A 16,657-nucleotide genomic window follows, 5' to 3' on the forward strand; every position below is an offset into this window, starting at 1 on the left:
ATGTGAAATATTTAAAAATGTTTAGGCAATTTGGCAAAAATGTATTTATAATACACTCACAATTTAGAAAATGATTTCAAAAAGTTTTAAGATACCACAACCCAAGTAATTCGATTATGGATGACAGTCTTTCGTAGAAGTTTCTACGCAATCCATGGTGGAGGGTACATAAGATTCGGTCTGGCCGAACTTACAACCGTATATACTTGTTAGACTTAGCGTATTTTGGAATGGAGACATTGAAATGATCTCCGTAATTTGAAGTTGCTTTTCATTTACAGTCATACCGTATATTGATCGAATGAATAACGCAATGGAAGGTAATGTGCGTAAAAACTTGTTTAGTTACAAAAATGTGAAGTGCTTTAAACAATTTTGTTTTACGACTCCGACCCCAGAAAAATCTTCAGACTACGACTCCACAGCCCTGGCCGCAAGAGAATCAATCAACAGACATACCCCCCATTCGATTAACTCTTGTGAGCTGAGGTTATTTGTTTTCTTTTTGGACCTCGTTGCGTATAAGCATTACTCTCATTATCAATGGTTATACGCTCCCATGGTAAATACCATACAAAAATATCCACCACATACTTTGGTGAGTGCATTCAGTATGCAAAAAAATCTCTTCTCTCTCTCTCTCTGTAACCTATAAATCTACCATTAAACATGATAATGAGATCAGCGATGCACACTTCTCATTACTGAATTTGTCAACTAACTATTTATTTATTGTTTATTTTAATCATACAGTAAATGTATGATAAAAAAAGAAGAGAAAGAAAAGTAGCATTGGCTGCTAAGGCCATTACCTATTGTCAACTAACTTTACTACGCTATTGTACAGACTTACTTACCTTGTTTGGGTGAAGCGCTCAATGCTTGCTGCGGTGATTGTTGTTGCGAATGTATTTGATATTGCTGCTGTTGGGCAGCAGCTACGGCAACAGCTTGTTGTTGGGCAATGCATGCGGCAGCGGCGGCAGCAGCTGCGGCCTGTTGTTGCTGCTGTTGATGTTGTTGGGCGGCAGCAGCTTGTTGTTGTTGTTGAACAGCTTGTTGTTGGGCCACAGCGGCGGCGGCTTGTTGTTGCTGCTGTTGTTGACTATTTGCAGACATTTGTTGCTGTTGTTGTTGTTGCTGCTGCTGCTTATTATTGCTGGCCTGCTGGTGTGATTGCTGTTGTTGCTGGGCCGTTATGTGGGTCTGATGGATGGCCAATAACTTAGTTTCATATGGTTTAGCATGTGGAGCACCAACTGATAGTGGTTGACTGCTGAGCGTCATTTGTGCTGTGGCTGGCATCATCAATGTGGGCATTGCCAACATGTTTGCTTAGCGCTGCTTTGTGTTTTACTGCTTTGGTGTTGTTGGTGGTGGTGGTTGTGTTGTTGTTCTTGTTGCTTTGTAAAGTGCACGACGATGTTACACCGTACACCGTAGCAAAAAGTGGATTTGTGGATTTTAATTCACCTTCGTATGTGTGTGTGTGCTTCGAGTATGTGCTTTTTTGGCTCTCGGGTTTATTCTCCTCTTACGTGCTCACTTCAACTATGTGTTTGTATGGGCTTTGTTTTGTGTGATGAATGCACTACACCTGTTCGGAACGATGATGGCCAATGCTTTAGTACTTTTGTTGCTTAATGCTTTTGATGTTTTGCGGTCAGGTTACAGTACTGAATACAAAAACAAACTCTTTTTCTTTCTAAATTCCTCTGGGTTCTTCACTTCTCTGGTCACAATAAAAGTGAGTACTTTAATGTTCACGTATGTTAATGTTTTCCAGCCAGGTATGGCATGTACGAGATATTTCCACACGGATTAAATGTAAATATCCTTTCGGCAGAATGACGAGTTTGGTCACAATGCTTCCCTGCTAACGTAGGTCGAGAAATCAGTGGATCGCTTACTGTTACTGGAGATGGTAATGGAGTAGTCTACACTTGCCTGGCCTGTTTTGTTTTATGTTATCAACATGCACTTGTTGGAATAATTGCAATACGAGAGAGAGGGAGTTGTTGTCGTTCCGCATACACACACAACACCAGCGTTTGTGGATGAATGAGTTCACGTATATAGTTCAGAGCTCGAATTGCGAGGGTGTGTGTGCTAGTATTTGTTCTGTCTCTTACACAATGCCACTACACGTTGGATGTTGTGGTTTTACAAAGTGGTAAATGTTCGCGTCGATGGCAATAAAATTATTTGTGTATGGCAACCAAAGCGTTACGGCTGGTCAAAATGGATGCTTCCTGTTGTTCTTGTTGTTGTTGGTGGTGGTGATGGTATATATACTGGTTGGCAAATTACAAATCTCGTACCAGGGATTATCGTTGTTTCAAGCGTTTTAAAAAATTGAAAAAAGTTTTTCTTCTCTACTATGTGAGAGCGTTGCTTTTTTTTCGTTTTGCAAAATTAAAGTTTAAATAAACTTTAGCCCCCAAAAATAATTTTGGTTTGTTTTGGATAATTTGCACTTTTACTTAGGCAGTTAATTAAAATATGGTTGGGTAGGTTTGTTGGTTAGTTTTTGTTTATAGGTTTACAGCTGACTTTTGATTGTGGAACTTTTTGGGGCAAAAATGCGTATGTGTGCCTTTGTTAGGTAGTATGTCTGCTTTGAGGGATTTACGTTTTTTTTTCGTTTGGGCTGTATGTGGCTTTTGGTTAGGTATTTCGTATTTATTTAAATAAACAAATATTTTTATTTAGTTTTATCTGGTCTGTGTTATGTTTCTCGGGTTTCACTTTTTTATTTGTTTGTAGATTAGTTGGCTCTGTTAATGATAAGCTGCCCACTGGTTCTAACATACATAAATGCTCACTCTACTCTTGGTGATTGGGTTCAATGTGAAAATTTTTTAAAATTAAGCTGAAACCACAATTTGGTGTTTTTCTGCCTCTTTTTTGGGGAGATTAATTAACGCGAGTGTTTTATTTCACGAATTTAAAATAAAATTTAATTAGCTTGACATTCGACACTTATCACAGACCAATAGAATTTTGGAAAATTATTGTTTTTCTTCTGTTAGTTGATTATTGTTGGTTTTGATTAGTTGTTTGCTTTTGATTCGTTTCTGGGAAAGATTATTAAAATAGTTCTTAAGGATTTTTGATTTGATTTTTTCTTTTGTAATGTTCTCTTTGTTGTAAACAAATTTAAGCTAGATCTATTTAAATAGGTATGATTAAATTATAATTAGAAGATATTATAGCAATCTAAATAATGAAAGATCTAAAGAAAATTATTAAAAGAGTGGGATTTAATTGAATTTAAGTTAAATTTTGAGATTAATTCTTGTTAAAAGAAAACAGTATAAAATTTTGAATAAACAAACCAAAAACCAAATTAGATAAAAACCCAAACACTTCCCAAATGATTCCCTCAAATTTAATTTTTATTTTTTTTTTCTAAAACTTGAAATAGAAAGTATTCTCGCTAGTTTATCGGATATCTCTTTGTTTTTTATTTTTTTTTTTACAGAAAACAATTATTTTTGTAATTCACTATACAATACAAATACATTTTATGTAACACCGACATAGATTATTCATAAGCCGATAGCGTTAGTTGCTAGTTTTTATTTTTTATTTATTGTAATTTTTAATTATAACTATACAATTACTTATATAGACTTAAGGAAAGAAACGAGGTAAATATTCTCAGGAGTAGAAAGTTCCATGTATACACAAAAATATAATTCTTATCTTCTATTACGAAATTAATTGATTGTTTTAACCATTGTTTAAGTGAAATTACTTCAATGAAGGAAATTATATTATCAATTATCGAAACCAGTTTCAAAATTAAATTAAGAATTTTATAAAATAAATTGATTTTTATAATTAGTTTATGTTTTTTTTTGATAAAAAATTTTTGATAAAAAATTTTATAAAAAATTTTGTCAAAATTGTATTTCTATGGAAAATTTTGTGAAAATTTAATTTCTATAGCAAATTTTGTCAAAATTTTATTTCTATAGATAATTTTGTCAAAATTTTATTTCTATATATAATTTTGTCAAAATTTTATTTCTATATATAATTTTGTCAATATTTTATTTCTATAGAAAATTATAAAAAATAAACATTTTTGTCAAAATTTAATTTCTATAGAAAAATTTATCAAACTTCCATTTCTACACAAAATTTTCGAAAAAATTTTATTTCTTTAGGAAATTTTGAAAAAATTTTATTCTATCGAAAATTTTATCAAAATTTGATATCTATAGACATTTTTTTCAAAATTTGATTTCTTTAGAAAATTGTGTTAAAATTTTATTTCTATTGAAAATTTCGTCAAAATTTTATTTCTATAGAAAATTTTTTCTAAAGGTTATTTCTATATAAAATTTTGTCAAAATTTTATTTCTATAGAAAATTTTCACAAAATTTTATTTCTTTAGAAATTTTTATCAAAAATTTTTTTTTCTATAATTTTGTTAAAATTTTATTTCTATAGAAAATTTTGTCAGATTTTTTTTCTATAGAAAAATTTCTCGAAATTTGATTTCTTTGGAAAATTGTGTTAAAATTTTATTTCTATTGAAAATTTTGTCAAAATTTTATTTCTATAGAAAATTTTTTCTAATGGTTATTTCTTTATAAAATTTTGTCAAAATTTTATTTCTATTGAAAATTTTCACAAAATTTTATTTCTATAGAAATTTTTATCAACATTTTATTTCTATAGAAATTTTTGTCAAAATTTTATTTCTATTGAAAATTGTGTTAAAATTTTATTCCTATAGAAAATTTTGTCAAAGCTTTATTTCTATCGAAAATGTCAGAATTTTCTTTCTATAGAAAATTTTGTCAGAATTTTATTTCTATAGAAAATTGTGTTAAAATTTTATTTCTATAGAAAATGTTGTCAAAATTTTATTTCTATGGAAAATTTTGTCAGAATTTTATTTCTGTAGAAAATGTTGTCAAAATTATATTTCTATAGAAAATTTTCCCAAAATTTTATTTCTATAGAAAATTTTTTCAAAATTTTGTTTCTAAAGAAAATTTTGTCAAAATTTTATTCTATGGAAAATTTTATCAGAATTTTATATCAATAGAAAATTTTGTCAAGATTTGATTTCTATATAAAATTGTGTTAAAATTTTATTGCTATACAAAAATTTCTCAAACTTTTATTTCTATAGAAAATTTTGTGAAAATTCTATTTGTATGGAAAATTTTCTAAAAATGTTGTTTCTATAGAAAATTTTCTCAAAATTTAATTTTTTATAGAAAATTGAAGTACCTCTTATTTGGAGAGGAAGTTTTTGTAAATTCAACAATTAGTAAAAAATCTACCATTTTTTGTAGAATTCTACTCACTGTGGTAACCGTGCTTAGGGACCGGCGCTGAGAAACATTTATGCTAACTTATACGACCCAATTCCACAGAGTGGTTCAGGGTATAAAAATTTTGGTGATATTATTTCTATGTAGGATTACGAATCAGCGAATGTTTCTTACTGAATGTCAATCGAAATAATAGCAAAGAATGTCTCAAAGTTTTTAAATTTCCCTAGCATCAGTACATTTGGATTATACATCATTCACAGTACACTTTTAAAATCCACTTTAGCTAGATTTCAATTACGGATTTATTTGCCATAATTTTGAAAACATTTCCCACAATCCAATGAATTTTTCTTTATTCCTTATAAGTTTCAAAAATTTTATAAACTAAACGTGAATATACATTTCAATGGCAGTACAAATAAAATTAATGCTAATTAAAACGGAATATTTTTTGTGTACAATTCCAAATAATAATTTAATATGAAAATAATTTGGTTCCAATGATCTATTTTTGCGTTTTAGCTAATTCTTCTTTTCATGACAAGAACGAATTTGTAAATGATAATTTCAAACCCTTTTTTTTGGTGCTGAGTTAAGTTTGCACAAAAAAGTTAAATTTTATATACAGCATTAATATACATATATATTTTTTTAATTTATAAATTAATCATTTTCAAGCTGTTGCTTCTGGTTTTGCTAACTGCTATCACAAAATCGTTGTAAACTATTGTTGTGTAAAATTTATAGAAAAACTGATATTGAATTAGTTTTTTTTTTTTTTTAACATTAGTTTGATATAGCAAATAATCATAACAAAGCATATACAAAATTTAATGAAAAAAAAAAACAGCTTTGATCTTAAATACCCATGAAAATGACAAACACATAAGCATTTACAGCAAATGCACCTGGGACACATAAAAAACAAACATTATTTGAACACTAATAATAATAATAATAGCAATTGACAATTGTTAATGCACAACATTTCAATAATTTCATGTCATTTAAATTGTCACAATACCATTGAAATGAAAATATTATGTTTTTGGTAAGATTTTTGTTTAAAATAAATGTATAATTTGAATTTAAAATGATTTTTAATTTAATTTATGCTAATCGCCAACCAATAACATTACTTTACAACCAATACAATTACTTTATTCAATTCAATGCAGATTTGAAATCAATGAAATTAACAATTGCCAAAAATATTATTATGTAAATACGATTTTGTGTGTGTGTGTGCTGGTCTATTTATTTAATATGTTTATTCCTGTGGTCTTATAAATATTCCAGGCAATTAGAATTAATTTTATTTTTGGGGAAGATATGCCAAATGGCAAGTACATATTATCGAGATTTTATTCTTATCGAGATGTATGCATACTACATATTGTAAATTAGGCTTATATGGATATGAGGAAGTAATATTTAAATTTATTTAAGGAAAAACGAGGTTGCTATCTTAATTAATAGGAAATAGAGTGTCGTATATTGTTCTATGGCCTTCTATAATTAAACTGGGATGGTGTGTATAATTGAAACCTATGGGAAAAGATACACAAGCCAATTGTTACACTAACGCTCAAATTAATTTATGTTTTAAAAAATTTTTTGATTCATGTTTACTTTAAAGTTTATTTTACTAAATACTTTTTTCTCAACCCAATCATTTTTTTTCAATCCAAGTATGTCTAAAAAATTTTATGAACTAAAATTCAATAAGTGTACAAAGAAGTTCAACCAAACTTAAAGCAGAAGAAATTTTTCTTACGAATTTAGTTCAATTTTCGTAGGAGTTAGTTCATATGAAATCTGAACCTCCGAAATGGATGAAGCGATTTAATCGCAGTTTTGATCATATGGCGAAAATAGGTTATCACCGTTTTTGATATCTGGTCGACTAGTTGATAGTCCTCCTCTGGCCGACTTTCATAAAGGACAGTGAAAACAGTAATCTTATCCGATTTACTTGAAATTTACAAAAGACGTGAAGGGAGGTTATAATATTGCGTTCCTAATTTGTTGATATTTAAACAGGAAGAAGGACCTCGCCCTTACCGGGGAGACGCTAAAGCGAGATGAATTTTTGTTGTCATGGCACTGTTCAGTGGACCTGTCCCTGTCCGTATTAAGTAAATTGCTCTGCCTTGAGAAACTCGGGTTATATTTCCTCGAAACCTTCTTGTTCCCGAGATCGGTGATCCTATATTACACTTACTAAGGTCGAATATCAACAATTCCTGAAATATATTGTCTGAAAATTTCTTCAAATAAATAATATCCTTTGAGAAAGTTGGAAACATACCAACGAAACGTCAGGATGAAAAAATGAAGTAAAACTTGCATTTTAATTGTTTAAAAAGTAGACCAAAATACCAAAAGAAGCCTCATATAAAAAGATTATTAAAATTGGTCAAAAGACAAAACAAATTTAAATATTTCCCATTTTCTTGAAATTCGCTGTTATGGTAAAGGGTGGTCCCTACATGGGAACTTTGCACTTAATTTTATTATATTTGTAGGGAAAGTTCCTTCTTCCCAAACCTGTTCAAGTAAAAAAAAAATAAATAAATTTACATGAAATTGGGGACTTGTTGATTGTCCCCTCTGGTCGACTTTCTTAAAGGACAGTGAAAAAATAATTTTCTCAGATTTACTTGAAATTTACAAAAGACGTGAGGGGAGGTTATAATATGGAGTTCCTAATTTGTTGATATTTAAACGGGAAATTCGTTGTAAAGGTAAAGGGTGGTCCCTACATGGGAACTTTGCATTTAATTTTATTATATTTGTAGGGTAAGCTCCTTCTGGCCAAACCTATTCAAGTAAAAAAAAATTTACATGAAATTGACAAAATAGTTCAAATCCTTTGGATGTTTTTCAAATGGAATATCTTATTGTCTCATCATACGAAATATTCTGTGAAGAACTAAGTCAAGCCAACTGCACTCAAATCGATGATTTGACGGTGGCAAAGGAAAAGAGAGAGGTTTGTACGAATTTATTTCGGCATAAGTCGGCTATCATGTAAAACCTTTTTTCGGAAGGTTCAAGTGTGGTGGGAGCCACCGTGGTGCAATGGTTAGCATGGCCGCTTTGCATACACAAGGTCGTGGGTTCGATTCCAGCTTCGACCGAACACCAAAAAGTTTTTCAGCTGTGGATTATCCCACCCCAGTAATGCTGGTGACAATTCTGAGGGTTTCAAAACTTCTCTGCAATGTGGAACGCCGTTCGGACTCGGCTATAAAAAGGAGGTCCTCAGTGATAAGAGAGAAGTTCACCAATGTGGTATCACAATGGACTGAATAGTCTAAGTGAGCCTGATACATCGGGCTGCCACCTAACCTAACCTAACCTAACCTATGTGTGGTTTACTTTTGGGTTTAGTGAAATTGGTTGATAGTTTTGCTGCAAGTAGAGGATGCTGATGAGGAATATGGTAATTCCGAAACGTGCGTCCATCCAACCATCTTGCAGTCTTTGCCCAAATAAATTTGATAAACATTCTTTTCCTCTGTTGGTTAAGCTACACTTGTAACATAGTTTAGTCAATACATGGCTTTAAGCTGAAATCACAAACAACAACAACGAAAAAATGTTAAAAAAAAATTATTTCGAAATAAATGCAATATTTTTTTATTAAATAGTCCCAGGAAGGTGCAGCGAAGCGGGTAGGGTCCGTCTAGTTTATATTTGTGTGTAAATTGAGATATATCCATAAGCTTATCAAATATTGTCTCTTCAGCTGATAATGAACAAAAATACTGTCGTCAGCAGTATTTCAGATCCTTAAGCTATGAATGCTATTTTTCCAAAAAATGCTTGCCTACACTTAAGGCGTTTGTCCTTAAAGACAAATTGCATAACTCTATTTGACGTTAAAAGTGGTGTCTTTATATAAAAAAAATTATATAAAAAAAATTTTGTTGAACGATTTTTTCCGAAAAAAATTAAATATTAAACCGAAAATTAATGAAATCGTCTTTGTTGTGTTTTTTAGTTTGAGTTTAGGTGTTTTTCAGTTTTGGTGATTGTAGGAGCAATGTCACCCTAACATTATAAGCTTGCTTAAAAATAATGTTTGCTTGTTAAAAAATTAATTTTTCAAATTAAGCTCTCTCAGACTTTTTCCACTATGCTTAAATATAATTTATACTTGCTAAAACAAAAATTAACTATTGAGTTAACTTCGATTTTTCTACTTTGCTTATTTTTTATTTTTGAAACAAAAAAAAAAAAAAAATTTTATTAGGTATTTCGTTACCCCTTTGAACTTATAGTTTACAAAACTATGCACTGAAAAAAATCTCCCCTGCTCCAAAGATTTTGTCCTTCCACTAATTATTTGGCTACTGATTGCCTCGCAATCAAGCGGAGACTTGAAGTATGACAACTTTTAAGACGCGAATATCTTTAACATTTGAATTTTGCGTACTTGATACTATGAAACACATTTGAATTTATTCGTGTCGTTTTCTGTTTGCTTCATGTTCTATCAAAGTCCTTTCAAGCCTTAAATTTATAATTAAATAAAATGTCGAATGACATCTCCTATTTTTGGTCGCTTTTTACCGCTGTAGTCGGGGTACACAAAGTCAACAAATTTAAGGACGATTTCATTAATTTTGAAGAATTTTTCAGAATTATTACAGCATAAGCGTAGGAAGGCCTCTGGGGAGGGGGCTTAGACCCCCAAAAAAAATTTATGATTTTTAATGCATTCTGGCGCTTGTTTGAAACGTTTTTCCTCGAATATTTTCCAAAATTATCAATTTTTCTATAATGAATTTAGCAGTTTTGTGGCAAAATTTGAATAATTTGTACCAATTTATTTATTCTTACTCTTTTTTAAACTATTTAAAAAAAAGAAAACAATAAATTACACATTAAAATATGAAAAAAAAATGAAGTAAAAAAATAAGTGAGGGCATTTTTGGAAGTGTATTTAAAATTGTGTCTTGAGAACAACTCACAATTTTTTTTTTTTGCTGGGAAAAGTGTGGAACTACTTTTAGTTGCTTTATTATAAATTAATTGTCGATTTATTTTGATGTCTAATTTTTTATTCAATTTTATGAAATGAAACATTAATTGAACCTATAAGTTCAGTCTATAAATTTTTAGCTAGGGGGCTAAAAATTTATAGACTGACTTATAGCAGAGAAATGCGTCTTCTTCGCTAAGTAAAAGTTGTAGTTGAATTTTAAAGACAGGAAATCTTTCGCTTCAAGGCAATATTTCTTTAGTTTAGACTTTTTAAAGTAACAAAAAATCAACACCAACATTCGACATATCTGATAAAAAAAATGTTGATCCAATCACGATAATGATAGTATCAATCACAAAATAAATTTGATATAAAAATTAAAGCCTGACCAGAAATTCTTGATTAAAAAATTAACAGATTTCTTCCGAAACATTTAATAATTTTTTTAATTGGGTTAATTACAAATTTAATTTAATATGGTCGAAAAATTCCACGAATTTCTTAAATGAGGCAATCAAAATTTAATAAACCAATGGATAGTATGAAACTATTTATTTCCGCACAGAAAAAAAATCCGTAGTTAAACTAACGCTAAATTTAACTTATTTTTTATTGAAAAAAAATTATTTGCTTGTAGTTAAATTTTGTTATTTTTATCAAAATTTTCCACAGCTTAATGAAATCTTTCTTCTTATTAAGTATGTCCCAAAAATTTTATGAACTAAACGTGAGTATAAAGTTCAATGACAATACACATAAATTCAATATGAACTAAAACAAATGGACATTTTCGTACGATTCCCAAAAATAGTAAGAATGGACTAATGTATGGTTAAAATGGTCATGATTTGGCGCCAATGAATTTCTTCTTTACGTTTAGTTAATTTTTTTCTATGAGATGATGTAATTTCGTGAAATGCAGTTAAAAGTACAACAGGGCATTAAAGTTTAATGGTTTTAACAACGCTTTGTGGAAATCTCAAAACGTGGAGTAAAATTTAGTTCAATTTTATTGCGTGGTAGTTCATTCTTCCTTCACATTTTTTCAGTGCGAGTAAAATTTTCAAACATTAGCTTCTTTTGAAATATTTTTTATTTAATTAAAATGTAAAATTTTTATTATAAAAAAAAGAAAATAAAATGTAAACATAATCGAAAGTTTTCGTTTAGACTTCATTTTGAATTAATCACACTGCAAAAAAAAGCGTCGCCAAAAAAGTATTGAATATATTCTTTTTGGATCCGGAAGGGGTGCAAAATTGCATCACTTCTTAAGGTGTGATTCGAATTCAGTGTTTTGGGTGTGAATTAAAAAATTTTGTAATATTTTTCCAAATAAATAATTTTTAATGATTTTTAATGCATTCTAATGCTTGTCTAAAACCTTTGACCTTAAATATTTTTAAAAATTCGAAAATTTTCTAGATTGGATTTAGCATTTTTTTTTTTTGACAAAATTTTAATAATTTCTATTCCTTTATTAATTCTTACTCTGTTTTTAATCTTTGTGTGACAAAATAAAGTTAAAATTACTCATTAAAAATATGAAAAAGCGGGTTATAAAAAAATTAATTTAAAATGAAGAACTTCTGTGGGAAGACAATTTTGGAAGTGCTTTTAAAGTTGTGCCTTTTGAAGAACTTCCATTTGTTTTTTGCTGGGCAACTTTTTAATTGGATATATGTTGGTGAGAGTTTTTTTTTTCTCCGATTAATTTAATGTTTATGTCATGAAATTATAAAATTCCAAAGGTCAGCAAAGACTATTAAACATAAAAACCCGAATTGAATAAAATCTTATAAAAGCACTATAAAATTTAATAGTACTTATTTACGGTTTATCAATAAAGTTACAAAACGATTCTTAATTTCCCATAAAATTCGGGCAATATGTCATAAAATATTTCACACCCTAAGGGCGAAAGTAAAATTTAAACTTCATGTACAAAATAATCTTTTGTCAGAAAATTACCAGTTGAAAGTTAATCTTGTACCACTAAAACGAGACTCTAAGCAATAACTTCTATTTACATATAAGGTGCCAAAATTTCACCTGATATGCTATGTACAGCTTCTTCATAACGTAAACAATAAAAAATTTAATTTTATTAGCAGATAAAACATATTAAAAAAGTTATCACATGCCACGCGTATACACAAACACACACTTGCACCTTTAGGGCTCTATAAAATATATTTCGCTAGCTGGTAGGAAGGCCGGGATGTACATATAATCAAACAGTCAGCCACCCATCCAGACAGCCAGCCAGTTAGTCTTATATCCAAAACAAACAGCAAAACGTTTAATGTTTCAACCTAAATACATACAAACATCTCCTTAGACGATGCAACATACTATGTATTAGTAAGGCTAAAAACACATTTGCCATATACATAATTACATACGCTCGCCTGTGTCTTTTATGTGTATGTGTATGGGTGTAATAAGAGTGGGTTTTTATTGCCTTTTACACTCTCGCTATTTAACTGCGGCCAAAAAAGCGGAAATGATGTGAGTTTTATAAAATCTAATCCATTTTACACATCATTTGGATTTTTTTTTTTCGTTCGTTCGTATTACCCCAAACCCACCTTCGCTTTCTTTTCATGGATTTTCGTTTCGTATTTTTGTTATTTTCAAATGAAAATATTGCATAAAAAATGGTTACGAGAATTTTTATGGCAGGCGAAATCTTTGCAACAACATCGCTGTTGATGTGTGAGAGTAGTGAATTTTTTCTACAGTTGTAAATGTTGGCGTATGTAATCGAATGTGGTCTATGGATAAGTCTAAATGGATGAATGGTTATGAATGTACATAAAATAGAAAATATCTAAGAGATATAGAATCTACACAGAAAAAAAATAGTAAATTGTTGTATGAAAAAAAGTGAACTATGTTGTGGAAAAATTGAACTAAATTGTATTCCAGTTTTTGAGATGTAAATTTTCTGACATTTTTGGAGATTTTACTATCATTTACGAAATTCATCCTTTTCATAAAAGCAAAAATAAACTATTAACTGATGGCCTCAGTTGCCAATGCTTGTTCTATTTTTGTTATACTAATTTTGCAAATGAAATAAATGAAATAAAAATAAAGAAACAATTTCATTGACCATTTCAGCCATGCTGTGATTTGTTGTTACTATTTTTAGAAAAAGTACAAAAAACTTTTTCTACTTTAGTTAGCATTTGAACTTATTTGTACAGTAATTGAAATTTATATCCAAGCTTAGTTCATAAAAATTTGAAGGCAAAACAATTTCATTAGTCAGGGGAAAATTTCCTAAAATTAAAAATTAAAAATAAACTAAAACGTAACATAATACATTTTTAGGAATAAACTTAAGCTCTATTATCGGTTTTTATTCTGAAAAAAATATTGTAGAACAAAAGAATTCATATCCTTAAAACACACATGCAAAATTTTCTTAGAATAGAACGCCCAATTTTCTGAAAAAATTTTTTTCATTGTCAAATGTCGACAAAATTCTCAGTAAAGTGATTTTGTCCTTATAGTTAAGTGGTTCGACTTAAAAATGGGTATCTTTTGATAAAAGAACATTTAGTTTGCTAAAGTCAACTTGAGTTTAATCATTTTAAAAAATTCTTTAAAATTAAAGAACTCTTCTTTAAATGATTTGACTTTTTGTATCTTGACTACAAAGCAAAAAAGCTTTCAAAAATAGGAGATATTTTTCAATATTTTATTTTAAAGACGATTATTACTTCAATCAAGCAGAAACTCTTGATGAATAAAAAGGCTAAAAAACGAATAAATTAAAATTTGTTTCTTAAAATAAAACAAACAAAACGATCCAAATTTCAGGATCGGATGCAATTTCAAGTCAATAGCTTGTTTCGTGCGTTCTATAAGCGGACTATTTTAGCCCTATTGTGGTTTGTTCTTCCTATTTGTGAAAAAAGTACAAAAAACATTTTGTACTTTAGTTAGCATTTGAACTTATTTGTGCGGCAATTGAAATTTATATCAAAGTTTAGTTCATAAAATATAGAAATAGTTGAAATATAGAAAATTTCCTTAGGCAGTGGAAAATTTTCTAAAATTAAAAATAAACTAAAACGTAATACATTTTTAGGAGTAAACTTAAGTTCTATTATCGGTTTTTATTCTGAAAAAATTGTCGTAGAACCAAATAACTCATATCCTTAAAAAACGCATGCAAAATTTTTCTTAGAATAGAAGCCCAGTTTTCTGAAATATTTCTTTTGATAAAAGAAAATTTAGTTTGCGAAAGTCAATTTGACTTTAATCCCCAGCAAAAAAATTTGGAAATTCTTCCAACGGCACAACCTTAAAAGCACTTCCAGAAGATGCACTCCCCGTGATTATTTTAACTACCCAGGAAGTTCTTTTAATTCAATTTTTTATAACATGGTTTTTTCATACTTTTAATGGGTAATTTTAACTTTGTTTGTTTCAAATAAGTTAAAAACAGAGTAAGAATTCATAAAATGGTACAAATCATTTAAATTTTGCCGAAAAAAATGCTAAATCCAATCTGAAAAAAATTTGAATTTTTGAAAATATTTGAGGTCAAACGTTTCCGACAAGCGTCCATTAAAATACATTAAAAATTATAAAAAAATTATAAAAATTATTTATTAGACAAAATTGAATTCGGATCACACCTAAAGAAGTAATGCAAATTCAGTGCAACGGCTGTTGAAATGGAGGACTTCCGTCCTATGACAAGCCCATGTTAAATTCATCGCTTCTGCGTCAATTTTGCACAACTTCCAGATCCAAAAAGAACATTTTCTTTACTTTTTTGGCCACGCTTTTTTTGCTGGGTCATTTTAAAAAATTCGTTAAAATTAAAGAACTCTTCTTTAAATTTATTGATTTTTGTATCTTGACTACAAAGCAAAAAAGCTTTCAAAAAATAGGAGATATTTTTCAATATTTTATTTTAAAGACGATTTTTCTTCAATCATAGCATAGTTTCTTCTTGATGAATAAAAAGGCTAAAAAACGAATAAATTAAAATTTTTTTTCCTAAAATAAAACAAACAAAACGATCCAAATTTCCGGATCGGATGAAATTTCAAGCCGACAGCTTGTTTCGTGCGTTCTATAAACGGACCCCATCCTATGGAAGAAAGCATAACAACTAAAAAAATATTTTTTTCTTAATAGTGGAAACCAAAATGTGGCCACATTTAGCAGGTGTCCAGTTTTTATGTGCTAATATTACCCAGCAAAAAAAACAATGGATTTTTTCCCTTTGAATTTGAAATAAAAAATGAAATTGAAAAAAAATATATATTTTTTTTTAGTTTTTTTTTTTTTTTAATTTCTTCATCCAAATGAACTTCCAAGGCACAACTTCTAAAGCAATGAAAATGATCCAAAGTAGAGTACTTCCGTCATATGACAAGCCCATGTAAAATTCATTGGAGATGATCCAAGTCTGCACTACTTCCGGATCACAAATTGGGGATCTAAACTTATTTTTTGGAAGCTCTTGTTTTTCTCGGATAGCAAACATCTCATGAAAGTTTTTCACTTTAGAGAGGTGTCAGGATTTTAAAGTATCCAAGTTTGGGAGGTTTTACTGTATAAGTATAAAGATTTACCCATTTAGTATTTCCCATAAAACAATTCATAATTTCTTTAAATTTGACCATTTCACCGCAAATGCGCCCATCTTGAACTTCGTATAACACCAAAAACGTTTTTAAAATTTTGAACTGAAAGTATTTTTCTAGCAACTAAGAAATTTTATTTAACAAGTGAAAAAAAGTTAATTACGACAAATTTGAATTTTTGTTCAATTTGTTAAAAATATTTATTTATTCCCAGCAAAAAAATTTGGAAGTTCTTCTCAAGGCACAACTTTAAAAGAACTTCCAAAAATGCTCTCCGAAAGATGTTCTTTATTTTAACTGCACAGGAAGTTCATTTGAGTCAATTTCTTTATAACTCGTTTTTTCATATTTTTAATAGGAAATTTATTTTGTTTTTGTGTTTCACATAGGTTAAAAACAGATTTAGAATTAATAAAATGGTACAAATTATTTAAATTTAGCCGAAAAAAATGCAAAATCCTTCGTAGAAACATGTTGACTTTTTGAAAATATTTGATCACAAAAGTTCCAGACAAGCGTTATAATGCATTAAAAATTATAAAAAAAAATAAAAATTATTTATTTGTCAAAATATCATAAAATTTATTAATTCACATCCAAAACACTGAATTCGCCTCACACCTTAAGAAGTGTTGAAATAGTGGACATCCGTCCTATGAGAAGCCCATGTTAAATTCATCGCTTCTGTGTCAATTTGGCACCACTTCCCGATCTAAAAAGAACATTTTCACTACTTTTTTGGCGA

At 29.2% G+C, this 16,657-nt stretch overlaps 1 protein-coding gene across 2 annotated transcripts in view; it reads right to left on the reverse strand.

The window, feature by feature from the left end:
- trv (trivet) overlaps positions 1-16,657 on the reverse strand; it is a 403,899-nt gene that overhangs the window by 371,332 nt on the left and 15,910 nt on the right. For both annotated transcript variants that reach the window (XM_075291611.1, XM_075291612.1), the window contains exon 2: positions 858-3,170. In XM_075291611.1, coding sequence (XP_075147726.1) covers positions 858-1,329 — 472 coding nt within the window. In that variant the 5' untranslated portion in view covers positions 1,330-3,170. The remainder of the gene's footprint in view (positions 1-857; positions 3,171-16,657) is intronic.

Source organism: Haematobia irritans, chromosome 1, assembly GCF_050003625.1.
Source record: "Haematobia irritans isolate KBUSLIRL chromosome 1, ASM5000362v1, whole genome shotgun sequence".
In the NCBI taxonomy this organism is placed as follows: domain Eukaryota; kingdom Metazoa; phylum Arthropoda; class Insecta; order Diptera; family Muscidae; genus Haematobia; species Haematobia irritans.